Source organism: Pteropus medius, unplaced genomic scaffold (genome assembly GCF_902729225.1).
Source record: "Pteropus medius unplaced genomic scaffold, Ma_sr-lr_union100, whole genome shotgun sequence".
NCBI lineage: Eukaryota > Metazoa > Chordata > Mammalia > Chiroptera > Pteropodidae > Pteropus > Pteropus medius.
Window position 1 is genome coordinate 3,993,527 of NW_024344370.1, and position 27,821 is coordinate 4,021,347.

General features: G+C 43.1%; 1 protein-coding gene across 3 annotated transcripts in view; it reads left to right on the top strand.

Moving 5' to 3' along the window:
* Nucleotides 1-23,155, top strand: part of IL31RA (interleukin 31 receptor A) — a 61,533-nt gene extending 38,378 nt beyond the window's left edge. For 2 of the 3 annotated variants that reach the window (XM_039869956.1, XM_039869957.1), the window contains 9 exons: nt 68-147; nt 2,843-3,059; nt 8,033-8,215; nt 9,132-9,233; nt 10,038-10,184; nt 11,959-12,099; nt 14,185-14,278; nt 15,407-15,488; nt 16,841-17,830. In XM_039869956.1, coding sequence (XP_039725890.1) covers nt 68-147; nt 2,843-3,059; nt 8,033-8,215; nt 9,132-9,233; nt 10,038-10,184; nt 11,959-12,099; nt 14,185-14,278; nt 15,407-15,488; nt 16,841-17,305 — 1,511 coding nt within the window. In that variant the 3' untranslated portion in view covers nt 17,306-17,830. Of the gene's footprint in view, nt 1-67; nt 148-2,842; nt 3,060-8,032; nt 8,216-9,131; nt 9,234-10,037; nt 10,185-11,958; nt 12,100-14,184; nt 14,279-15,406; nt 15,489-16,840; nt 17,831-22,667 lie in introns of those variants that run through there. The other variant, XM_039869958.1, reaches the window with a different exon arrangement.
* Nucleotides 23,156-27,821: the final 4,666 nt, after the last annotated feature.

The window sequence follows — 27,821 nt, forward strand, 5'->3', positions numbered from 1 at the left end:
GCTAATTCCCCCAATCTCCTGTTGCGACTCCCTTCTGAGTTGAGTACCTTACTCTTGTTCCTCACAGCTCCACTTGGCCTGGATCTGTGGCGAGTTTTGAGACCAGCCAAGGTGGATGGAAGAAGGACAGTGAAACTGTTGTGGAAGGTAACGTCACTCTGGGGTATTTGTTTAAAACCCTGGATCTTACACCAAGTGGTCCTTTCTAGGAGAGAGTTCTGGGAGTGAGGAACAAAGAAGTCAGGTGGGTAATGCAGAGAGGAAGAGAAAGGAGGAGGAGATGAGAAAAGAGGATAGGAAACATAACAGAAAAGGAGGGGAAAGAGGGAATAAATAGGAAAGGAAAAGCGCAAATAGAGGAAAAACAGCCAGGAAACAGGAGAGAAAAGATGGGGGAGCTGATAAAAATAGGCAGAAGACCCGAACAGATATTTCTCCAAAGAGGAAATAAAAATGTCCAATAGACATATGAAAAGATGTTCATAGGAAAAGGTCACTAATCATCAGAGAAACACAAATTAAAACCACAACGAGATATCATCTCACACTTATCAGAATGGCTGTCATCAATAAATCAAAGAACAGCAAGTGTTGATGAAGATGTGGAGGAAAGAGAACTCTCATATACTGTTGGTGGGACTGTGAATTGGTACGGAAAACAGTCTGGAGGTTTCTCAAAAAATTAAAAATGTATATACCTTTTGACCCAGCAATTGCACTTCTGGGTATTTAGCCAAAGAAAACTAAAATGATAATTCATAAAGGTCTATGCATCCCTATGTTCATGGCAGCACAATTTACAGTAGCCAAAATATGGAAGCAACCTAAGTGCCCACCAAGGGACAATCGGATAAAGAAGTTATGGTTCATATATACAACAAAATACTACTTAGCCATTACAAAAAATGAAATCCTATCATTTGCAACGACATGGATGGAACTAGAAAGTTGTTATACTGAGTGAAATAAGTCAAACAGAGAAAGATAAATACCATATGATTTCACTTATGTGTGGAATCTAAGGAACAAAAAGAACTAATCAAAAACAGACTCACAAATACAGAGGACAATCTGGTGATGGCCAGAGGGGAGGGGAGTTAGGGGGCTAAGAGAAGGGGATGAAGGGTTAAAGAAGTACAAACTAGTAGTTGATAGGTGGTCACGGAGATGGGGAGCATGGCATAGGGAATACAGTTAGCATTAATGTAATGGCTAGGTGGAGAGCCAGAGGAAAGAAAGAGCAATTCGGGGAATCATTATATAAACTATGTAACTGTCCAACCAATGTACTGTGTACTTGAAACTAATAAAATTTAATGAGAAAAAAAGATGGAGCTGAGGGGAGGAATGGGGAGGAGAGCAGTAAGATGCCAAAACGCTTCAGTATGTTTCTAAAATTCTTAGAAAATACTTATTGTGTTACGTCATGCTTGCTAAAGTCCAGGCAAGTTTAAAGTCCTTTCGTAAATGGAGAATTCACCCTGCTTTGCCAAGTGACATTTCAATCCCAGTTACTTCAGGGTTGGACCATCCTTATACCTTTTTCCTCTCCTTTCACCTCCCTCCCCAGGGCTATGGGAGACTCTCTGGTTGCAGAGGCAGCAGACAAGGGAAAGCACTGTTAGTGGTGTCAACATATTTTAGGGGAAAGAAAGCAAACAATGGCACATACCCTGTGCAGTCAGCCGCATAGCAGTGGGCCCGGTAGACCACCTGTGAAATAGATGAGACGGACTTCAGTGTCCTCCTCCTCCTTTTCCTCCTAGCCTGGAGACTGGTCTTTTTGCCTCAAAAGAAGACTTTTCTAAGAATTAGAGTTGAGTAAAAAGGAATGAACTAATGTTAGTGGTGATGATTGTACAGCTCTGTGAATATACTAAAAGCCACTGAATTGTACACTTTAAAACTGAATTTTTGGTATGTGAAGTATATCTTCATAAAGCTGTTATTTAAAAAAGACAATGAATGTCTTGAAAAAGAAAAGGTTCTTCTGACTGACCTTTTATGTCATGGGAACTGTAAAGGAAATTCTAAAATTGGGAGGGCAGTATAACTTCTAAAGTCCTGTCTGGCCTTACATTCAATCATTCTGCTCCATCTGTGGGTGTTATCAGTAACAGAAAATGAACAACTGGAAAGTCTTCTAATTCCTGGGAAATACTCACCATGCTGATCCCTAGGTAAAACATCTGGTTAGTGGTCTCAGGTTCAAAGCTGAAAAAGAAGAGTTTGGCTTGGAGCCCCTGGGGTCACCTTAGGTTTCTGAGCAAGAATTTAGGACTGATAGGGCAGCCCTGAATGTTTTAGTCCTCTTAACTGAGATGCTTGGAGTGCCTTGTCCAGGGATGCGAGCTCTCTTCTCAGAAGGGGGATGTGGTGATAAAAGGCAAGGGCGCAGGTACTCTCCAACTCTTGGGGTCTTCCAGGGAAGAGATGACTCAGAGCCAGAACAGACTTGAGATTGGCTTGGAGAGAATGCTTCAACTTTTTAGCTTATATTCTGCCCATGTGGGATAAAGAGAAAGATACAGCTAAAAGGAAACGGGGGTGGCTTGCTTACACTGGCTCAGGCATTCTCTTATTTTAGCCTCACGGAATTAGACTTATGTTAAGGGTTGATACCAAAGATTAGCAGATCCCCTCTTCTAGCGCTGGAAGGTGTGATGCCACAGCACGAGGTGTGTTACTCATCCCAGGAGGGCAGTCGCCTGCTTGTAGTTCAGTGCCTAGTGGTCTATATTACTCCAACTCCCATCCCCACCACTTAGCACAGTCTCAGTGCCTTTCCTTTTTTTTTTTTGTTTTTGTTTCTGGCAATAAATTTTGTTTCTTTTGTGTTCAGAAGACAAAAGGAGCCCCAGTCCTGGAAAAAACACTTGGCTACAACATATGGTACTTTCCAGAAAACAACACTAACCTCACAGAGACAACGAACACCACTAACCAGCAACTTGAACTGTACCTGGGAGATAAGACCTATTGGGTGTCTGTGATTTCTTATAATTCTCTTGGAGAGTCTCCAGTGACCGCCCTGAGGATTCCGGCTATTGATGAAAAGCGTGAGTACAGTGTAAACTTCTTACTTCGATGCCTGACCCCATCCAGCCAGCCAAGGAGTAATTCCTCTTTTCTCAAGGGAAGTAGAGATTTTTTAGGTTCTGGTGGGAAGAGCAAAATCTTCCGGTAATCAGCGAGCCCCTTGAAATAAAGTTCCTTTGGAACAAAGCCTGTGTTGAAAATCGAACTTCATAAATCATATGATACAAAGTCATACGCCTGGAAGGTCTGTGTGTGGCTTGTATTTGTTTTCGTCTGAGTGAATGTAAGCTAGGTTGCGCCCTGTCAAACTGTCAGATCTGCCACATTTGTCCTCAGTGACTGAAACCTCTCTTTTGAAATCTTCCCCTCACTGCATTGACCACGTCTCAGCCTTGGTTTGCTCGCTCTTCCTTTTCCTTTGCTTCCCCTTCCATTTGACTACCAAGTTAGGAAAGGTTCTGATGTTTCTACTTGCCAATAAATTGCTCATTATACTTTTGATTCAGCAGATTTTAACATTCTACAACTCCCAGGCAAACTCATATTTTATATTCTGTTCTGGAATAAAATACACCTTTGATTCTTATTCAAGGAACTGCAGGCAATAGATGTCCTCTTCCCTGCTTTGTTTTTCTCTATAAATCTTACCACCCCTCATTCTGTCGATTTTCTCATTCTATTATCTCTCCCACAATAAGACACGAGTTCCATGGGGGCAGAGGTCTTTGTTTGTTTTTCTCTTTTCCTCCTTTTTCTCCTCTTCCTACCCTTCTTCCTCCTCATTTATTATCAACACCTAGAACAGGCATAGAGCAGTTGGCATAGAAAAGGCGCTCAGTAACTATTTGTTGAAATACACCAATGCACTTTCATATTTGCCATCTTTCTCTATTCGCTGAGACCTGCACTGGTTCAGGTATTTACACTACCAGCTCTAGACTTGTCTGCTTACACTTGTTTCTTTTTCTTTTTCTTAAACTTAACCCTTTTCTTCCCTTGCCTCATTTTAGAACTCTTAGATATACATATTATATATTTTGAGCTACACTTGGTATTATTTTAGTTAATATTTAATATTATTCCCCACAGTCCTTAGCTCCTGCCATCCTAGTTCCTGCCTATCCAGCGCTCCTAATGATGAAGTTTCTGACAAATACATGCGTCATTCTTTCTTAATTCTTTCTTAATTGAGGTACTGCTGTTTAATAATCTTAATTTCCTGGTGTAGCCCCAGAGTGGGATGCAGTAAAGAACAGGGGATTAAAACATGGGCTTTGGAGTCTAAGAGCCCTGGATTCAAGTCTTTGCTCTTTCACCAGATACGTAAACCTTGGGCAGGTTATCTAACCTCTCTAAAATTTAGCTACTTATAAAATGGGGCTGTTATATAATAATACCTACCTGATAGAGTTATTGTGAAAAGGAAATAAGATTGTGCATGTAAAATTCTTTGTCTAGCACTAATTATTATTGTCATTCTTAATAAAATGTCTGATTAAATTTCTATTAGACATAGATTATCAACTTTAAAAATACTATAACTAAAATTATGCTAAATTCAGATAGGGTTTTTTGTTTGTTTTTCCCAATCCTGCTTTGTGTCAGAAGTGTCAGTACGATCATCAGTTATGATGGTCCTAGACCAGGTGTAGGCAGACTACAGCTCGTGAGCCAAACCTGGCCCGACACCTGTTTTTATAAATAAATTTTTATTGTAACACAGTCACACCCATTTGTTTATATACTGTCGATGTCTCCTTCTATGCAATGATGGCAGAGTTGAGCAGTAGTGACAGAGACCATCTGGCCTACAAAACCTAAAATATTTACTTTCTGGCTCTTTACAGAGAAAGTTTACAGATCTCTATTCTAGACATATAAGAAAGCAATGTTTTGTAGAATTTTTTTAATAAAATAGAGTCAACCGGAGAATAATTATAATAATAGTTGTAAGTATAACAATCATTAAGTAAGTATAATAATCATATTGTTCAATATTATATGTCACACATTATGCTAAGATGACATAGGTTGATCTGATGTTGGCCTTGAAATGACCTATGAAGGAGATGCTCTTAGCTCTAATTTTTAGATGATGAAGCTGAGATTCAGGAAAGCTTAGTAATTTGCCTGAAGTCTCTCAGGTGGAATTCAAGCTCAGGCCTCACTGACTCCAAATGTGTACAATATAATTTTTCCAGAATCTTGGACTTGGTATTAATAAAGTGACTTAGAATTCCGGTCACAGATACTGTGTGATGCTGAACTGTTATTTACCTCTGTTGGCCTCCATTTTTCTACCTTTAAAATTAGGGCATGAAATAGACATACCTTCAGATATTTTCTTGCCTGAATATCTTCTGAGTTCTAGGAGCCCTTAGCCAGCAGGAATCTATGAAGCAGGGCCTAGAATAGCAAAGTCAGTTGTGTGGTGAGGGGCTGAGGAGGAGGTTGGGCCTGAGCTGGGGTAGAGTTGAGGTTGGCCTAGGACAGCTGGCAAAGGTGAGGCACTATTCAGAGCTCTACTTGATAAGCCCAAAGTGACTGCCTTCATGCAAGGAATTAGATTTGTTCATAGTCAAAGCCCCTTTTCCCTGGAAGCTCTGTATTTCCTGCCACCCCTGGGGGTATGTTGTATTTGGAGAAACTGCGCAAAAAGTTCTTGTCCAATGATGGAGGGATCTAGCAATTAGTTTATACTCAGTGGAATGTTGATTTGGAAACTTCTCTTTCAGCACACTTTAATGCTGCCCGGGCCCTTTCATCTTTCAAGGTCGACTCGTGGTTTAATTGAACCGTTTCTGCAGTCCCCTGGTCCAGAGCCCAGGCTTCTTTCCTCAGATTGGCCCTTTTGACTTGAATCCTGCTCCACAGAGCACCAATGTTAGTAAAGGGAAGGAGTGTGGGCTTAGGAACCCACACGGCCTCCCGTCTTCAGGACAGGATTTGTGTGCAAGTAATTTATTAAGAAAGTGCCTCCAGGGAGACCAGAAAAGGAAACGGAAGAAGCAAGGCCAGGGAAGGGGAAGAGGCCAAGCCAAAGGTGCTGTTCGATTCTCCCAGGGCTGCCCAACACAGTACCACAGACTGGGTGGCTCCAAATCCTGAAGGTATTGTCTCGTCATTCCAGAGGTTAGAAGTCCGAAATCAAGGTGTTGGCAGGGCCATGATCCCTCAAAAGCCTTTAGGGGAGGATCCTTCCTTACTTCCTCTGTTCTGGAAGCGCCAGCTGTTCCATGACTCCAATCTCTTGCCTCAGTCTTCTCATAGATAGCTTCCTGCGTGCCTCTGTCTCTGTGTCCAAATTCCACTTGTCTTATAAGGATACCAGTCATATTGAGTTAAAGGCCACCATCTTAAGTATGTATATCTGCAACAACCTGATTTCCAAATAAAGTCACATTCGGTGGTATTGAGGATGTCTTTTGGGGGAAACAATTCAACCCACGAAAAGTGAGATCTGTGATAAAAGTCCTGAGGAGAATGGTTCCAGCCTGACCTTGCATGGGGACTCTAGAGTATAAGTTACATCTCAAAATTATCCCAACCAAGCAAAACACAAAAACAGTAAGAAGGAATCTGAGCAGATCAGGGAGCATTAACATTATCTGCTATGAGAGGCTAGGTAGAGTCCCCAGTGCTCCATTCCCAACTTTCAGCCTGACTGGAATGGAAACTGAGGATGCTTAGAGGCTGTTAGTAGGGGTGCGCTAGGAGGAGGAACTAGGAGCCATAGGGATTAGGTGGATTGATTACCTGGCCCTGGCCCCCGCCCCTAGTCTAACTTCAAATTTCCTTCATGCCTCAGTTCCTCTTCTTCAGAGCTACCCTGTTAGGTTGACAAATCACCTGGCCTTGCTTCTAGGACTAGCAGCTGGAGTGTCTCATAAAGGCCCACTTTGGGAAAAGGATCCATAAACTGTGGCCATCCAGAACAGAGGCTTCTGTGTATACAGATAGCCTGCTGGGGCTTGTTGCCTGGACATGGCAGGATTCAATACCCTTGGCCCCCACACAAAATCCCAGCACTCGGCCTAGGCATCCAGCTTCAGAAGGCTTTGGGGTTTTTTTTTTAAGGGACACCATCTCTTCTGCCTCATCCAGGGCTGTCTTTGAAATTCATTTAAACATAGTTTTTGTGGATTCCCATTTTGAAGGCTCAGGTGTGCCGTGGGTGTTGAGGAGTAGATGAGGGCAGAGCCGCTCTCTGATCTTCTGAGTGCCACTGCTTTGCGCCCTCCTTCTCCGCCTAACCGCACCTCCAGATGGTTCTCCTTTCTGCATATTCAGAACATTTTCAATAAGATAGATCTCTGATTCTGGATAACTCCCAGATACTGGATTTGAAGCCACATGTTCAACTTTTATATTAAAAGAGTCCTTGTGACCTGTTTCTAGACATGAGTTTTTCTGCTAGGCAGGCACAAAATGTTGTCATTACATATTGGTCCATACCTAGGTGCTTTGGATGGGTGTGCGTCTTTCTGATACAGACACGGCTTTTACTGCCTTGAGGATAGGGATCCATAGCCAGGTTGTGCAGGGCGAGCCTAGATGGTTGAAATTTGAAGTCATCTCCCTGGTATGATTTTCGGGTCACCTTCTACCAGCTTCCCAGCCACAGAATTACTGGTGCCTGAAATTCAGCCTTTAAAGATTCATTCTTGTTCTCAGGCTTGCTTTCCTTTAGACTTGCAGAGACACCCATGGAAGGTTAGTCTTTTCAATCATTAACTCTAGTGAGATCCTTTTCTAGAAACAGGTAAATTTTGAGGAGATAAGGAAAGATTACGAAGGCTTTTCATCATCAAAGGGGGAGGGTAAAGAAAAGAGAAACAATAAAACAGATGAAAATAGCACCATGAAGAGAGGCTGCAGGGAAGACCCTGCATTTTGACCTTCTTTAGGATTTGGGCAATGAATAGATGCCACTGTGGTTGGCGCATTTGGAGGATGAGTTGGGTAACTGTGAAACAGTCTTCTCTCCTTTCAGCATTTCAGTGCATCGAGGCCATGCAGGCCCGCCTCACTCAGGACCAGCTGGCGGTGGAGTGGCAAAGCTCCACTCCGGAGGTGGACACATGGATGGTTGAGTGGTTCCCAGATTTGGACTCAGAGCCATCCACCTTTTACTGGGAATCTGTGTCTCAGACCAGGAACTGGACAATCCAGCAAGGTAGGCAGTGTGGATCCCACAAGTTCCTTCTAGGTAGGATTCCATTTTTTTTTTCATCAGTTTTTAAATCTTGCGAACTTTGGCATCAAAGCTGAAAATGTGATTAATAGCATTTGACAAGCTACTGCAAGCTTGGTGAAGTGAAACATTTTTTTGGCATTTCCCAGCAATGCTGGGACAAGAAGCCATGGGTATCAGACCAGGCATCTGGCGTGTTTCCAGGTAGCTTGTTTCCAGATGGAAAACACCATCTTAACCCGCCACCAGATAATCCTTCTCAGACATCTTGATCATGTGGATAACACCAGCATTTTGTATCTCACCTTTCTTACCCGCTTCAGTTCTGGTTGTCTGTTTCAGAGCTAGGCCCATTCCCCAGGTGATTGGTAAAGGGAATAGCCTTCTTTCAAGGAAGTCTCTGATCCTTGTAAGGCACATAAGTGAGGCTTTATCCTCCCATTCCCATCAGTCCAACCTTTTTTTAATACTTAACAGCATTCATATGAAGAATTATACTTATGCAAAGATGCAGGCAGATAGAAGAGCTAGAATTCATGGTATCTGAGTTATTTAGGGTGATATGCTGTTGACAGAAGAATTAAGTTTATTGCGCATCCCTAAGTTATATATCAAAATCAGTGATAAAGGATTGGATCTCTTACTTCTTCCTTCCCCAGTGGCTCTATCATTTTGTCAGAGTGATGCAGATTTAGTTCTAAGAATTATTTTAAAATGTTAGAACTGAAATGGACATTAGAGACCAACCAACCTAAGTTGCTTATTTTCCAGATGTGAAAATATAGAGAAATAGAATACCTTCTATAAGTCTAAGGTCATAACTCTAAGTTTAGCATTCCTTCTACATGCCACACTTAATGCTTGTCGTCTCCTCCCTCCTCCCCACTCTCTTTTACAGATAAATTACAACCTTTCTGGTGCTATAACATCTCTGTGTATCCAATATGGCAAGACCAAGTGGGCAAGCCATATTCCATCCAGGCTTATGTCAAAGAAGGCGGTATGTATGGACAAGGTCCTGTAGTGGGGAGGAAACATTAAGGCCTGTCCACCATTCAGATAAGGCCGTGAATGCCTGTAGCCTTAGCGTTCATCCATGCTGTACCTTCAGCTTCTAGTGAGCTATGTATGTTTGACACATTGTGGTCAAGTTCTCGATTCAATGAATTTCAAAGCTAGGGCAGACATTAGAGATCAAGTCCAAGCCCCTCATTTCACAAATGGAAAATTGAAATCAGAGAGGTAAAATAACTTGCCCAAATTCACAAAGAAACTGAGTACAGACGGCGCTATAAGCAGAAATAACATTTAGTTAAGACCAAGTTAGGGACCTACAGATTTAAGTTAGAGATACTGAAAAATTATTTTTAATTGTGTAGGAATAGCAAGGATTTTACTGGTGAACTTCTCAGACTTTATTTTTTCTATTTGGAAGTTAACATCTTCCAGATTCAACAAAAAAATGTATCTTGTCACTCAAAGAAAATCTATGGAAGCATACTCTTCAGCTATTTATTTGATAATCACTATTACAGATGTGAGTGGAAGAGCTGGGTGCCAAATTAGAGTGAGAAGTCTAGAAGAAAGTCCTTTTTCTCTGATATTGGACACTGCTTCTCTTCCTGGTTAATGACCCCAGAGAACATTTTTTTCCCCAAACGAGTTGATTTATCAATTTCCTACTCTGCCCCACCTCTGACCTCCAACACTAATTTCAGTCTGAGTAATGGACAAAGCCCTGTGGGGAGCAGGATCTGCTGGGGGGTGATGCAGTGTTTATTATTTATCTCCCTTTCTCGTAAAGTCCCGTCATCAGGTCCTGTGACCAAAGCGGAGAACATTGGTGTGAAGACAGTCACAATCGCATGGAAAGAGATTCCCAAAAGTCAGAGAAATGGTTTCATTAGCAACTACACAATATTTTACGAAGCCGAGGATGGAAAAAAATTCTGTAAGTGTGCTTTATAGCTTAGTTGAAAAAACTCCAGAACCCCAAATAGATGCCGTGGCTAGACCTACCATAGGGGAGGCTCCTGTCGTTGGTACCCCGCAGCCTTGCATGAATCACTTAGCTTCGTTGAGCCTCTCTGAAAATGGGGCCAAGAGCACCTACCTCTTGACTTTTCTGGAGCCAAATGAGAGTGAGTGACAGTACCTGAGAGTCCTGTATGAACAGGAGGAGTGGATATCATTTTCCCTGGTCAGGCTGTAAACAGGGAGCTTCCTGACTGTTATGCCTGAATTAGAGAGTGCAGTGGGGACAGACCCTGTCCGGTGGCACCTACCTCAGTGTGGGACCCTTTACCATGACTCCTACTACTGCCCACTGCAAAGTCATACAGTATCTCCTGACATCCTAATTTCTGGGCTAGGTGTGGATTCTTGTTTAGGCTAATTTTTATGTTGTTATTGAAAAATACATATAATATAAAATTTACTACTTTAAACATTTGAAAGCATATGATTTAGTAGCATTAAGTACATCCATGATGTTGTATAACCATCACCACTACCTATTTCCACCCTAAAAAGAAACGCTGCACCCATCAGTCAGTTACTTCACATCACTCTCTTCCCACCGTCCCTGGAAACCACAAAACTGCTTTCTGTCTCTGTGGATTTACCTGTTCTGGATATTTTATATAACTGGAATCATATAATATGTAGCCTTTTGTGTTTGCTTCATTCATTTAGCGTAGTGTTTCCGAAGTTTATCCGTGTTGGAGCATGTATTAGTACCTCATTTCTTCTCATGATCGAATCATACATTCGATTGTATGGACAGTACATACTTTATCCATTTATCTGTTGATGGATATTTGTTGGTGTTTTTTTTTTTTCCTCTTTTGGCTACTGTGATTAATGCTGCTGTGAATATTGGTGTACAAATATCTGTTTGAGTCCCTGCTTTAATTCTTTGGGGTATATACCTAGGAGAGGAATTGCTGGGTCATATGGTAATTCTAGTTTAAATTATTGTGGAACCACCAAACTGTTTTCCACAATGGCTACACCATTTTACATTTCTACCAGCAGTGTATGAAAGTTTGAATTTCTCCACATCTTTTACCAACACTTGTTATTTTCTGTTAAAAAAAAAAAATCATGGCTATTCCAGTGGGTGCTCAGTGCTGTTTCAGTGTGATGTTGATTTTCATTTCCTTAATAACTAATGATGCTGGACATCTTTGCATGTGTTTATTGACCATTTGTATATCTTCTTTGGAAAAAACCTTTTCAGTCTCTGTCCATTTTTAAATTGTGTTATTTGTCTTTTAGTTGTGTTCTAAGAGTTTTTTTACATATTCTGGATGTAAGTTCTTTATCAAATACATGATTTGCAAATATTTTTCCTCATTCTGTAGATTGTCTTTTTTACTCTCTTGATAGTCTTTTGATATATAAAAGCTTTAAATTTTGATTAAGTCCAGTTTAATCTATTTTGTTGTTGTTGCTTCTATGTTTTGTGTCGTGTCTAAGAAACCATTGCCGAATTCAAAGCCATGTAGGTTTACCCTGTGTTGTCTTCTAAGAGTTTTATAGTTTTAGCTTTTATATTTAGGTCTTTGATCCATCTTTATAGGCTAATTTTAAGCATAGAGGGATTGTGGTATGAGATGGCCGAGCTTGGACGTACTGGTTCCAGTGCTCTTATTTCAGCGCTATTAAAGCACAATTTCAGTTGGGCTTGGCTGTAGTGTTTGACTTCTTCATTTTTCCTTTAGCCAAGACAGTCAACTCCAGCATCCTGCAGTATGACCTGGAGTCCCTGACACGAAAGACCTCTTACACTGTTCAGGTCATGGCCAGTACCAGTGCTGGGGGAACCAACAGCACCCAAATAAACTTCAAGACATTGTCAATTAGTGAGTATTTCCTTCAAGCCCTGTGTACGTCTCCTTGCCATCTCCCTTAGACCAGTCAGAAATGCTGTTTGCTGTTTGCTGAAGGCAGCGGGAAGCCAAAGTCAGAAGGGCCACCTGCTCTCTGGCTCACTGACTTTCCTGGAAGGTGTATGGGCGAGGAGAGAGTAGGTAGAGAAAGCAAAGCTGCATTTGGAAAGCCTGATCATTTTGCTCCTTCCTCATGGGTGGCCCTATATTGGCCTGAGGTAGAGGGATCGAGTTAATGTCAACTTCAGTCTCAGATCCAAACCAGCTCCTGCCCTGAGGCTGTCCCCAAGTTCATAGTCGCCAGCTTCTGCTTGTCAGAGGTTACTGCACAATGGAGCCTCGGCGGGAAAACATTGGTTGAATAAGCATCATCATCATTTGTGGAGTTTTTGAGCAAAAAAGCACATAACATTTTCTATTTATCAGCTTTTACATTACAAAATAAGGAGCAAGAAAGATTTAATAAATATAACAAAAATGTAAAAAAAATGTAGTTTCATGTGATGATTATGGGGAATATTCAAGAGGGAAAGAAGATGGAAAGAGGAGGTAGATGAAGAAGAAGGAGAATGGGAGAAACAGAGATATATGTTAGTTTTTTCAAGTCCTTGTGTGAAAGAGATTTGATTTTAAGGATATATTAAAACTTTTGAGAAATGAATGACTTTGGCCCCGGGTGCGCCAGGCCCTGGATGTGCCAGCTCCCCCCACCCGAGGGCACTGGGGGTGCCATTCCCCGGGGGGCACTAGGCCCCAGGTGCACGCCATGAGCGTCTGGGAGGAGACGCCCCGCCTTCAGAGATCCAGTTCTTAAGGGAAACGGCAACATCCATAGGTCAGGGGTGGAAGTGGGGTGTGGAAGGAAATTACAGTGGGGGGAGGGGAAATAAATGACCTTTTATACTAAAAGTAAAGGAACATTTCTAAATTTTGCAGTAGCAGCTAAAAATAGTCTGCTTTAAGTAGTCTCGAAAGCCTCTTGCTCGTCACATTTTCAAAAGAATAGAAATAGCTTTATTATTCTGGAAAATGTGAGTATAGCATGTTTTTACATAGAAAATATGTTCTATTTTTAAGGACCGACATTGCCTTTTTGGAGTTCTTTTTGATATTGCTCTTTAAAATCATGTTGTATTTTTACAACACTAGATACAAATTGCATTATATGATGAAATTTTCTCCAGGGATCAAACTATAGGGAAGAGCCTTCCTTGGAGCCTAGAAGTTTCTTACCCTTGATCTACAGAGTATAGATCTCTCTGCTTCTACCTTTGATCCTCTACAATCTATTCTCCACATAGCAGCTGGAGTTTAAAACCCAAACCCCCTGCTTACAACCCACCAGTGGCTTCTGTTGTATTTAAAATAAAATCCAAACTCCTTCCTGTAGCTTTCAGAATCCTTCATCATCTGTCCCTTGCTAACCTCATCTCCTATCACTTTCTGCTTCTATTTATATTCCTTGTTCCCATGTCAAGGCTTCTGCATCTGCTGTTTCTTCTGCCTGGAATGCTTTCCCCATATTTTCTCACAGTGGTTACTTCCCATTATTAATATAAGCTCAGTTTTCACTTCTCAAAGAAATCTTCCTTCACCACTCTATCTAATGTTGCTAACTTTTCTCCTACCTTACCTTATTTACTTTCTATCATGCCGTTTTATCTGAAATAATCTTATTTATTGTCTGAATTGTTTTACTAGAACATAAGCTCCATGAGATAAAGGATCTTGTAGTTCTTGTGTATTGCTGTTTGTTTTATTACTCAGAATAGTGTTTGGCAAATCATAAGTGCTCAGTAAATATTCACTAAATGAATGAACTTGGAGGATGGATGGTGAACACAATGTCTGTCAGTATTACTCAGGGAGAAGATAACTGGATGGGGAGCCACAAACACCAAGATTTTTTTTTTTAATTGAATGAATTTGAATGAATTGAAAGAAAAGTAATAAGGAATGTGTTTCTGAAGCTACTGGAAGAAAAAATTAATCTTTGATTTTTATATTGAAAGTGAGGAGCTAAACCTGCTACTGATTTTTGTTCTCTTTTTCCCAAAGGTGTCCTTGAGATTGGCCTTATAACTTCTCTGATTGGAGGAGGCCTCCTTATTCTTATCATCCTGACGATGGCATATGGTCTCAAAAAACCCAAGTGAGTTTACAGCCAACAGCATGTGCCCTTAAATCAAGGATGGAAAGGGTAGAAGGCATCATGGGCGGGAGAAGGTATTCTGCCACTAAGGAGACGTTCACTCACTTATTATTTGGTACATATTTATTGAGTTTATTATGTGCCATACCCTGTGGATCACCAGAATTCTGCCAAACAAGACTTTCACTTGCCATAGCCCCCCGTGCAGGCCTTGGCCTTTTTGAAGCCAGAGGAGTACCAGCTGCTCCATAAGATTCGTCTGCTGTGTTCAGTATCTGAGACTAGGGTTGGGGAGAAGATCTTTTCCCTCAATGTCTCGAGAGGGTCCCTGGCAGTAGCAGGAGACCTCAAGGCCACTAACGTCTCTCTCAGGCAGAGCAGGGATCTGTGTCCCCAAGGATTTAGAGTGCTAGCCAGTCATATGCCCAGCATAGACTTGTTCTTTGCTTGCGGTACAGTGTTGGAGGGCTGGCTGCAGGGGCATTTGTTCTGCCTGTCCCGGTTGCTTTGGGGAAAGAGCCTCGTGCTACCCTGATGGTCAGGGGCTCTTTCCCTGGTAGACCTCTCTCTCCAGAATTGCACTTGTGGATCACCTTGGCCACGCAGCTGTGCTTAGTTATGGTCAAGCTAATGTCAAATGCAAGTTCCCAAATGCAGGTTGTAACCAAGTCACCAACGCAAATTTGTGTACGTTTTGCATGTCTAACAAGTTCCCAAGTGGTCTGATGCTGCTGGTTGTGACCACACTTTATAAGCTAAAGTGCGGGTAGCTTATAAGGTTTAGAGTACTAGTCTTCCCAGAGAATAAATCTCAAAGAAATGGCTCTGTGACAGTATGATTTCTGGCATCAGGACCAGGTGTGGAGATGCACGGCTGGGAGAGTGGGAAGGGTAGGAATAGCTTTGTGTTGGGTGAGGTCTCTTCTTATCATGTCCCATCCCTGACTTGCAATTCCACCCCCAAAATACTTTGCTTTCTCAGTTTCAGTCAGGAGGCTGGGAGCTTGACCTTATTTAGGAGGAAGCCATACAGTTCTCTTAAGCAAAGCCCTACTCTTTTGGCTCGACCATATTGTCCAACTAAAATGCTTCTCGGACTCATTCCTGTTTTAAAATATTATCTCTTAGCAAATTGAAGCACCTTTGTTGGCCTGATGTCCCCAACCCTGCTGAAAGCAGTATTGCCACATGGCATGGAAATGATTTCAAGGTAAACACTCCTGTTTTCATAAAGGAAATCGTTGAGCAGGCCGGTTATGGGAGCAGTGCTGGGCCGAGCTTTGTACAGGGTTCACATATAGAGAGCTCGGCAGTAAAAACTCCCAGGAATGGCAGGGTGATGGAATCAGCCTTCTTCGAATGACTTTGACCTCATTCTTTTGACCAGAGGAAAGGGCTTCACCAGGTTCACAAGGACCCAATGTGTTCTGGGCATGGATCTGGTCCTATAAAGGATGGTATGGAAGAAAGACACTGGTCCTACCCTTAAGCACCTGACTGCCTGATTAGAGAGCCCAACTGTAAGATTTGCAGCAATTTAAAAACAGCCAAGAGCCAGTTAATCTAGAGACCACTTGGATACCTGGAGGGCACACTGATGTGCGTGGGTGTCCGAAGGCTGGGGAAGGCTGCCTCAAATTGTTTGTTTCAGACTGGGGACGTTATAATCAAAGCTGACTGGCAATGGGGTTTTCTAGTGAACTAATCATAAGTAGAAATCCTCCTTTTTCATAAGTTTTTAAATTGAAAACGTCTGAAAATTTTAAGGTTTAATTTATTGCTTAAGTGGAAATAACCCCAGTCAAATATATCCTTGAAATCCTTATTACTTAAAGACTGTTTTCAGTATTTCTTGATGCAGGAATTTTTAATATAAACCCTATTTTAACTCAGAAGTCTCTTTTTGACATAGATATTTTTATTATTTTTATTTCTTTTAATTTTTCTTATTTTTGTGATTTTGATTTCTATTTTCTTCTCTTTTTTATTAGTCTTGTATTACCCTATTTACTTTCCTACTTCATTAAAAGTTATTAAGAGAATAAATGAATTCACAGGCAGTATTATCTGATGTCTAAAATGCTTTTTGAATAATCTGTAGGTATGCCCTCTACAGCAAGCACTTATTAATCATTCAGTGTATGTCAGGCACTGAGCTAGGCTCTGACGGTGTAAAGATGACAGAGATGACACTGCCTCTGCCAGAGGGCAACCTTTGATTTTCTGGTGATGTTGGGCAAGTCATTTATCGTAAGAGTTCTCATTTGGATGCTTCCCTCTCAACTGGGGTTATATGAGCATACGATTGTATAAAAAATAGCCTCGAGCACTCTAAAAGAAGAAATTATCTGAAATTGTTTCTTTCTCAAGAAACCTGCCACTCTTGCCAAGCTTCTATCGAGGGCGTGTAGAGGCGAATTGGCCACCACTTCTGGTCTCTGGGAGGAATATGGGGGACTTATCAACAGGTGGGGTATTGGGTGTCCCAAGCCCAGTGAGCTTTTGGTTACATCATATGTAGCCCCCAAATGACCATTGGGGGTTTCCCTTTCTCTCTTCCAGGATAAGCTAAATCTGAATGGAATTGATGACTCTCTGAACATGGAAGGAGACAGGATTCTAAAACCATGTTCTGCCCCCAGAGACCTTATTGACAAGTTGGTGGTGAACTTTGAGAATTTTCTGGAAGAGGTTTCCACAGAGGAATCTGGAAAGTGTCAGGAAAACATTCTGGGAGGGGAAAAGAATGAGTACGTGACTTCCCCCTACAGGCCTTATTGTTCTCTCGGGAAGACTTTCACAGAGCCTCCCATTTCAACCGAGGCTCTCCCCCAAAAACCCCAGTACCTGTGCTCTGGAATGCCAGAGGAGGTCTGCTCAGAAGCTGGAGAGCAACCTCTCTCTTCTGCTCAAAGTTTGGGGCCTGACCACCTCTGTGAGGACGGCACACCAAACCCTTATCTGAAAAATTCGCTGGCAACCAGAGAATTTCTCATGTCTGAACAACTTCCAGACCAAACCAAGTGAGAAGTCTAGATGCCACCATGGCTTGCGTCCTCTGCATCTCGGTATGCGTGACTCCTGCAAGGAGCGTGACAGTACAGCTTGGCCAGAAGAGCTTCCTTTGTCATCTCCCCATCCTGCTTGCATTAGAGAAAGTCACGCCTGCCTTGAACGGCTGGTTGAGCTAGGTTAGCACAGACATGTGACTTAGCTGTGAAGAAAAGATGGTGATTGATAAGCCTGAGTGCTTTGCATAGGAAACGCAAAGTGTTTTGTTTAGATAATAAGCTCTCGAGGCCTCTGACAGATGGACTTGGAGGGACAGTGGACACCCGAAGTGGGAGTATCTGACCTTCCCTATGATTTGAGTCATGGTCACAGCCTTTGCTGGGGCTGCTCCTCAGAGTTCCAGGAGACACTTTTCCCATTGCCAGAGGACAGTTGTTTAGGTGGCACTTGGGTGGTCTGATAGGAGGGGAGAGCCTCTCTCTCTTCACCTTGGCCTCCCCTGGGCTCTGGGCTCCCCCTCTGAGTTAGCCCTGAAATCTTACTTTTCTTCTTCAACATAGGATTGATAGTGTACCTGAGGCTCAGTGTACCTGCCGTCATTAAATTTCAAGTGTCTGTGGCTGCACCCCAACCTAGGACTCTTGTCCTGAGTCCACAGCACATTGGCTGCTGGTCGAGCAAGGACTGAGAGAAGCCTCAGCAGGGCACTGGGGGAAGGGCTGTAAACTGGGCCAGCAGGTCTGCCCCACTGTCCAGGCCATTGCCCAGCCCTGGAGTAGTTCCTGGAGGTCCTGTCTGCCCCTCCATCTTGCACCCAAGCCTGGGAGTAGAAAGGCACCAAATGTAGCAGTGGCTTTTGTACTTGTACCTCGTGCTGACTCAGAGCCCAGTAATGCTTACTGAACACACCCTTCAAAGGCTCTGCCCAGAAGCAGCTGAGCAGTGCCTGGGAACATGCAATGTGTAGCAACTTTGCTGCTCCAATACCAGGATTCTTCTGCCTTAGCCACAGCCGAGCACGGAGCTGAGAATCAGTGGAGCCTTTAGCCTAAGTGCTGATAGAAGGGTTCATTTGCTGAGACCCAGGAACTTATGACTGGCACTAGGCTGGTACCCTGACCACAGTGCTGTCTGATGACTTCCTAACGTGCAGCTGTGACTCATCTGGCCATTAGGGGGAGGTCGCTGAGAGCCTGGTGAGATGGGGAGAGGCTAGGTAATAAGTGATCAGCTGAGGTGCATTGAATTAGGTGTTTGCCAGCCAAAGAGGCTGATGGTATTTTTTTCTAGGAGAGTTTGAGAAGTCAGTACTTGGGTAGCAGGCATAAACTTCATAGGCCACCAACTCAGCAAAAACATTGCTTTAACTTTCCTATAACTAAAAATTCTAGTCCAGGCTCCTGGCACTTTGAAGTAACTGCAGCCCAATTTGGTGATTCCTGTGTCGCTTTAGGTTTGTAACTGAGTCACATTTGGGATTTTGAGCCCGCCCCCCCTCCCCACCCACTTTCTGCTCTGGGACTGATCTGAGCGACAAAGAATGCTCATGGAGCAGCAGGGTTTTGTCCCTCATTTGGTTTCTGCCCAGTGCTGGTCTCTGGATGTGTCTGTGTCCCTACCTATACCTGTTGGGCCACTGGCCATTTTTCCTCAGCCGTTTGCTGCATCCTGACCATGGGGACAAGCAGGTGGGGCTGATCTCCTCTCCGAAAGCTCTCTCATTAAATCACAAGTGTCTGCAGCATTGAATTAGGTGCATTGAATTAGGTGTTTGCCAGCTGATCACTTATTACCTGCCTCTGAATTCTTCACTCCTAGTTTATACAACGGTGACTACTGGTAAATCAGGGAGGCCTGGGGCAGGGCACTGGGGAGCTGCCCCTTTGCCCTGGGAGTAGAAAGGGACCAAACAGAAGGTGTACACTGGTTCTTGGCTGTGGTGGGCTCTCTGCCCTGATACCTACCCCTACTGTTGTGAGTTGGGCACCTCTACGAGCCCCTTGTCCCCCAGAGACCCAAGTGGGTACTTTCCACTCCTGCCTTTGGATTTGTGAAATAGGGAGGCTCTAGCCTTGTGCTCACTCTGTTCTTTCTTTTCTGTGCCCCTCTGCCTACCTCCAGCTGAGGGGTCCTCTCAAATTCTATATGAGCTGGGTGGGGAGGAGGGTGCCTTGGAACAAGTCCTCCCAGTCTTGTCTGTCTCACAGCTGGGTAGGCTTTTGAAGCTGAAATCCAAGCATTTGATGGCTGGGTAGAGAGCAGGGGTCCCAGATGCTCCTGTGAGTGGCTTTCAGAGATGAAGCTATTACGCCTCGCCCTCCGTCCCTTAATTTTTCATCGAAGCTTTGCCGCACCTTCTGAAGGATGGTTTGCGAACGCCACACTCCTGGCGCTTCCCGTTTCATTTCTTCTTCCCCTTTCTCGCTTTCCTTCTTGCCTCCTGTCTTCTGCTTTTTTCCTACCACACCCGGCAGCTTCTCATCTTTTTAACTGTTCCTTTCTTTTCATTTATTTTTCCTCCTTCCTTTCAGCCTCCTTCGATCATTTTCCATATCTACTTTGCTACCTTTGAGGGCTAGGAAGTTAGGGCTCTGTTTTGCTCCTGATGGATAGCCAGAGGTAGCTTCATAGGAGTCAGCATTTCCTGCCAGTAAAAGGAGCTGTTTTCCCAGGAACCCCAGAAAGTCATTCAGCGGCCACATACTGCTGTGTAGAGCAGATTCACAGGATACAGGCCTAAAAGCTCAGAAGCCACTGGTGACCTTCCTCTCCTATAATCACAAACTGTCCCCATTCCCAGCATCCTGGGTTGCTGAAGAAGGCCATCTGCATATTCTCTGTTACTATCAAAGAGGTGTTGAGGGGACACAAACAGGAAAACTTGTGTTTTAGCAAGGTCATTGAAGACTGACGAAATTCCACTAATTGCTTTCTGGGGCCTGGGAACCATGCAAACAGCTGCATTGGTGCCTCGATAACGGGTTTTCTTTTACAATAACACCAGAAAAATTTAACAGATAGCAGAGAATCCAGTCTGTAGTTTTAAAAAAAATAAATAAAAAAAGGTGATCCCCTCATTCTGTTTTCTCAGGAGATAGCAGTAAAAAAGTAAAAACACTACAAGGGCCTTTTGAAGGAAGGAGGCTTAGGAGTTGGGGGGAGGCAAGAAAGAACAGGTTCCAGCATGGATCCTGGAGACCTCTACTGCTGCTCCCCTGTGCCGGTCTGCCACCACCTCAAGGGGATTCCGTCCCCCTTTCCAGCATGTCCCTATGTACTACTGTGCTGCAGGCATGCTCCAGTCCAGGGTTTGGTGAATTGTCCCTCACGCCAAATCTGGGCCCTAGTTTTGTAGAGCCCATGAGCCAAAAACAATGTTGACTTTTTATAGGCTGGAAAACAAAATCAAAAGAACAGTGTTTAAAGACATGTGAAAATTCTATGGAATTAAAATTTCGGTGTCCATAACAGGCTTAATTGGAACACAGCCCATCATTTACACATCATCTGTGGTTGCTGTCCCCGACAAAGACAGAACTGAGTAGTGTGACAGTTTCTCCCACAAAGCCATAAAAGGTTTGCCATCTGGCCCTTTACAAAAAAAAGTTTGCTGACCCCTGTAGCCCACAGACACGAGGCTCTTCCTGCACTGTACTGGTCCACAAAGTGTTTTAACTTTGAATTAGCTGCTAATTTTTTAAAAAATCAGGCTATGTCATTCTGGATTTCTAACTGAATAGAGACTTCCCCCTTTAGAAGGGCACACATTCTAGCTCCCCTAGCCCTCACAATTTCCTGTCCCCTGCTATAGCTGAGGTGGAGAGTTAGTGGCTCTTCACACTTACACCGGTGGTTCTTGCCCAGTGATTTGACCCCCAACCTCCAGCCGTCAGGCATTTGACAATACCCAGAGGTATTCTGCAAGGGTGAGGTGGGCATCTAGTGGGTAGAAGCCAGCAGTGCTGATAATCAGCCTACAATGTGCAGAACAGCCCCCCAAACAAAGAATTATCTGGCCCAAAATGTTAATAGTGCTGAGGTTGAGAAATCCCGGCTGAGGCAACCTCTGTCCTGGACCCATAGCACATGCCGTGGGTGACTCAGCAGCCATCAATGGATAACTCTAGGCACCTCTCTCTCTCTCTCTCTTTTTTTCTTTTCTTTTTTTTTTGGTAAATTTAAAATTTATTTTGGACTCAACTTTGCAACAACAAAACCTTCTAAAAATAGCAAAACCTTCTAAAATGCTATTCTTAATTCATTCCTGATATGATCTTGTGTACCTATATACATTTTCACGTAATTACAAATTATGTGTTGATTCCATTGTGTTTCACTTATTTCACATATAAAATCTCATAAATGAACATAATTCATAGTGGTAGCATTTTGAATGGCCACTCAGAGCTCCATGGGGTGCCTGCATATGGTGGTTTGCTGAGGTACCCTTAGTTCATAGGATTGTTTCACATCTCCTCTTCGTATAGAGAGCAACTTCCATAAACATTTTTGTACAAAATTTTCTTTATCCCCTTTTGTCTAATTCCTTGGGGCTGTTTCCAAAGGTGTGGTTTCTAGTTCAAAGTTTTATGATTATCACTTATTGCATAACTGTGCATCCCAAAAGGCTCCGCTGGTTTGCAGTATCACCAGAGATGTCTGGGACGTCCTTTGTCCCTTTCCTGATTATCAGCTGTTTACTGCTGTAGCTGGATTTTGTCAGTTTATTGAAAGTAATGAAACGTCAGAGTTATCTGTGTTGCTTAAATCATTGTGAAGCTAAACTTTTCCCTTCTGTATTTTACTATCTGCATGTCTGCCTGTTGACATTACAGAATCTTCTACCTCTCATCGAGGGACCAGCTGAGCTGCTAGACATTAGAGGCACTTAGCAGGCCTTTAGAACAATCAGTGGACTTAAGCCATTTGGTTGAGTGTTTAAAATATGTGAGTTTTGCAGGGTATTTTAAAAGAGGAATTTTACACTGATGTATTTTAATAGTTTTACGTAAATCTTAATTAGTGACAAAGCCTATTTGTAATCAAAGTCTGTGGTGTTCTGTGTCTTGTACAAGGGGCCAAAAGAACAGAGTATGACAGAAGTCATTAGCGGTCCTTGTTCCCTCTGCAGCTTTTACTGGACGCTGGGGTCAGCAGGGAGACAGTTTTCTCAGAAGCACAAACAGCCTCTATCTATGTTTGCGAAAGCCTCGAGGCCACTGTTGCCCTCACCCCTGAGCTCCAGGCAGGGCCCTTTGTCAGTGCTGCCTGTGCTGGCGACAAGGGTGTGGGAGCGGTGAGGGCACAGAGCTCCCAGTCAGCAAGTGTCAGACGGCGGCTCAGAGGAATCTAGATGCATGTTCTGCTTCATTTTTAGGAATGGAATTCCCTGTCCTGCCCGTCCAACTTCGCTATTTGTGCAGGGTAAAATGTCAAGAAGATATCCTGAGGCCTGGACTTTGAAATAGAAATCAAACCGTGCAAGCCAGAATGGACATGCAGGATATTCTGAATGATTATCACAGTAAGGAAGAGAACCAAGAGAATCATCTCCTTGTAGGCTGCGCATGTTGACTTTTACACATATTGTTATACACGTACTGCAATATGTAACACATATGCATGAAAGTTATGTACTCTTAAGTAGTTTATGAAAATAATGGTTATTGTAATGGGAATAAATAGTCTTTAAAATGCTTTATTTTAAAGGCATTTGTATTTCGACCTTTCAAATAATAAAGACATAGTACCATTTTCTTGTAATGCTATCCTTCCACTTTAAAGTTTTACCTGCTCAGGTGTCAAAAATGAGATTTCAAAGTATAAATATCCAACTTTAGAGTTTGGGGTGCCTCGTGCTGTGGAAAACCCAGGAATCTGCCTGACCTCCCACCACGGATCCCACTGGGCCTCACGCCTGAGCTCTCGCTGTCTTCCTGTTTCATCCCTCAGGGCAGAATTTTCAAATTCTTTCCAGCTCCTCAAGTTCCCTTCGAGTCTCCCCTCACTGCTCAGCAGATGACATGGTCCCCATTTCATGGAAGATGTGCGGCCAGCTGGTCTCTCTTCTGGCCAGACTTCTGGGAGGTCTCAGAGGTGGACATGGCCCTGCTCTTGTCCACCTTCCCTCTGCATCTCCTGTACTTTCAACTTTTCCTTCTTGAGCGATTCCTTCTCCTCAGCTTATAAACATGCTTAGGTCACTTCCGTCTTAAAAGAAAGAACAAAAGGTGTTCCTCGAACTTTATCTCTCTCTGGCTGCCTGCTGACTCTCTCCACAGACCAGCCTGTGGTTTAGGGGCTGAGTGAGCCACATCTGTGTAGCAGCTTCTCCAGGTAGCTGAACTTTTCCTTTTTTTACTTTTATTTTTTGGTAGTGAGAGAATTTCATTTATAGCACTTTCTAGAGGTATAGAAAGCAATCCCTTCAGAACAGATGATTTTTGGATGGGGGCAAGGACACCAGACTGGACGTTTAAGTACCCAGATATATCTCCCTCTGCTCACTGGGGCTAGGCTCAGCCTGAAGCACATCAGCAAGGCCCCAACCAAAGCTTTGCTCCCCATCTATTAATTTTCCCTTGAGATGCCGGCGTTCATCTACTTCTCAGTGTTTCTGGCCTGTGGATTAGCCTTGTCTGAGACCAGAGTCCAGTGGGAGCCAGATAGGAACCAAGCCCAGACAGATATCAAGATGTCATCTTATTGCTAACAAAGCTGCCTCGAGGACTTGACCCTGTGTGTGGCCCAGTGGGCTTGCTAATGACCACCCGGAATTAGACACACCAGGTCCTAGGCCCAGCTGGATTCCCACAGGCTTTGCTCTACAGGAACAAGTCCCATCTCCTGTGGGACAGAGAGCTGACCAGGGTACATCGTTCCCTAGATGGGCTGGCTCCCAGACAGAAGCCTCAGAGCAGACCTGGGGGCTGCCATCGGCTGACTGCCTGTGTGGGTCTTGGCCTATCAGAACCACAAAAACAAGCCCCTGGGAAAGGAGCAAGGTCCTTTGAAAAGCCCATGGGGCCAAGTCCAAATGAACTTCCGTCTCAGTTCATAATTCCAAAGTGTTAACATGACATTCAGGACAGTTCAGGGCTCAGCATTCTATAGAAGAGCACCCCAGTTAGTGGACAGCCAAGGTACTGGCTGGTCAGAACCATGACTTGACAAGTATACACTTGAGCTTCTTTGCTCCAAATCTTTTTTCGTAAGAAACCACCCAAAGTATGGAAAAAACTTCCAGTTGCCTTTCCAAATGATAAATATTTACTTAGACACTAAGCTGAATGTTTTTTCTTTGAGAGTCTGCATGTAAGTTCAGCCCTTCCCAAGATATGATTTAGCAGCCAGCCTATGTTGCTCTGCAGGAAAAAAACATGAATTCCAGGAAAAATGGCAAGCTTGCTGGATGTTAATTTCCTGATGGTAAGAGAACAGCCTGCTAAGCTGACAGTTCCATGACATCTTACGGTTTGATTTTCAAGAACAGTTTATACTTTAACCAAAGGAAGAATCTCCAAAGGCAGTGTCTCTTGAACCCAAATAAATATTTTTCATCGTAGTTCACACTTCTCTCTCTTTCTCAGATCCAAGTCCCCTTGCTACATACCTCTCCCTGCCAAAAAACAAAAAACAAAACAAACAAAAAAAAACCACAAAAAAACAAATGACAAAAGAAAAGAAAAAAAAAAAAACAGAAACAAAAAACCCAAACAGAAACTTTTAAAAAGAGCAACCCCAACACAACAAAAGGTTCCTGCTGTCCGAATAGCATCTTTTGAGTCCCCCTGCAATTCTTGGTCCCTGAAAAACTCATTGGCCTTGAAAACTGCACCTCTTATGCCAGAGTATAGAATATCTCTAGTTGAATGTCATAACTTAAAACCCTCACTGGCATCTAAGTGGGAATCGTTGTAGAGGCCAATATCTTTAAAATGGAATATGGAACAAAACAAGGAGATGCTGTCTCCTTAGAGGCAGTTGGTTCCAGGCTTGTGTTGTGGGCAGAGAAGCAGGGCAGTACCTGCAAGGCGGAGAGGGTCCAGCTGTGGGTGCCCAAGTCCATATTCCACTGGAGCCTAGCTGTCACACAGGATGCAGAAACAGAATCCCCATGGGCTTTTCTGAGTTTGGTAAATCAGTCAGTCTAACCCTTTGCGACTGCCTCCGACATCACCTGGGCCCCTCCTTGCAGATCTCCCACTCTCATCCCAGATGAAGCCCAGGACCATAAGTTCAGAGTAGAGAAGCCTGCCTCTGTGCAGGTGTGGTTGGCGATGGTGTCTGAGGTTAATTCCCCAGAAGCAAAACCTGAGACGTAAATTCAGATGTAACTAATTTATTATGGGTGCGTTCCCGAGAGAAACTGGTCAAGGTGTGAGGGAAGCTTGATGGGGAAGCCTAAGAAGCTAAGTTGGGTGGAATTTCAGAGCAGGTCTCGGAAGGTAGTCCAGCCTGATGTGGCAGGGGGCACTGAAGGTAAGTGGCAGGGGGCGCTGAAGATAAGTGACTGGGGCCCCAGAGTGTGTCCCAGCCAACTCAAGAGGCCTGGGCTTTCACTCCCCTCACCCCTCAGTCATTGCTAAGTGCTTCCCTCCAGGGTGTGTAACTTCCAGGCACTTTTGATTCTGTGCGTGGAAGCCAGGATGCTGGCCATCAGCGAGGAGCCACAGATGATGGGAAACAAAGCTCCGGATGCCTGAGGGATGGAGAGGTGCCCTGGGAGGGCTGCCAGATTTAGCAACTGAAAATGCAGAGCACATGTTTATTCAACATGCACCAGGTATTATGCTGTGTGTTTGTCAAAGGTTACGTCATTTAATGTGCTCCTGGTGGCCCTTTGAGGGGCGACCTCAGATTTTTAGTGTAGAGCTTAGTGGTTTGGAGCTGGAGCATGGCAGTGGGACTGTTTCCAGCACCCGCTTTGCTGCCTGCTCACCTGTGGCTTTGCATGAGCTCCTCAGCCTCCCTAAGCTTCAGATTCTTCATTATGAAATGGAGGGAGATAGCAATATCACTACATATGCTTAAGGGGAGATTAAGTACAAGTAATGATTATTCTGATCTGAACACTGTGCTTGGCACAGAGTAAGCAGCCAGTGAATAACAGATTTGCTTATTGTTGTTTTGTTTTAAAAAATTTTTTATAGTATTTTGACTGTGAGGCAGGCTCATCCATCAGGAGAGTAAATGGTGAAGAAAGTTTTGAGCTGTGAAGGAAATGTAATTACCCAGGGTATGGACTTGAAGATGAGTGTGACAGAGAGACAGGTACTTGTAGAGTTTCTTGGGGGCAAGTCGGGGGTTGGTGTGCAGGCAGAGGTACCTTCCTTTCCTCCTCTGCCCGTTGAACTCCTTTTAAGATAACGTTTGGTGCAACAGCGCTGGGATCTTTCCTACCTTTCGATAATCAAAACTCCCATCCGTTGTGTGTTCTTTAACTGATGTTCAGACTTTCTGAGGTAGGTTAGGAAAGAAAACTTAGAAATCCAGGTTCCGCGTTCTTTCTTCCTACCCCCCACATAATTTTACTAAGATTAAATGTCATTCATTGAGCACTTAGTATGGACCACTTTAGCATAGTGACACATAGTCATTGTGCTAAAAGTTTGATGCATCTTATTTCATTTAAGCTTCACAACAACTCTGTGAGGTAGGTTTGATTATTATTATTCTCCTTTAAAAAAAATAGAGCTAATGTGATGATATTGCTGGAACCAGGCAGGGTTCAGTAAATTTCAGGTCAAAGAAAGCTGTGTTCTTAAAGCACCTAATGCCTCTATCTTCACAGTTAATTTCAGTGTTTTGCAGAGTGATCGAGAGCTTACATGAATTTAGTTTACAAGTTTTATCGTTTTAGGTCTTATGTTAAACCATTTTGAATTAATTTTTATGTATGGTGTATGATAGTGGCCCAGTTTCATTATTTTGCACGTGCTGTCCAGTTTTCCCAAAATCATTTATTGTAGATATTGTTCTTTCCCCCATTGTATATTCTTGGCTTCTTTGTCATAAATTAATTGACCATATAGGCCTGGGTTTATTTCTGGCCTCTCTATTCTGTTCCATTGATCTATGTCTCTGTATTTATGCCAATACCATACTGTTTTAATTACTGTATCTTTGTAATATAGTTTGAAATCAGGGAGTGTGATGCCTCTAGCTTTCTTCTGCTTTCTGAAGATTTTAGGATTGTTTGTTCTAGTTCTGTGAAAAATGCCACTAGAATTTTGATAGGGATTGCACTGAATCTTTAGATTGCATTGGGTAGTATGGACATTTTAACAATATTGTCAATCCATGAGCATGAAATATCTTTCCATTTATTTGTGTCTTTAATTTGTTTCATTGATGTCTTAGTTTTCCGTGTATAGGTCTTGCACCTTCTTAGTTAAATTTATTCCTAGGTATTTTATTCTTTTTGATGCAATTGTAAATAGTTTATTAGTATAGAACACTACAGGTTTTTGTTATTGATTTTGTGTCCTACAGCTTTACTGAATGCATTAATTAGTTCTAACAGTTTTTT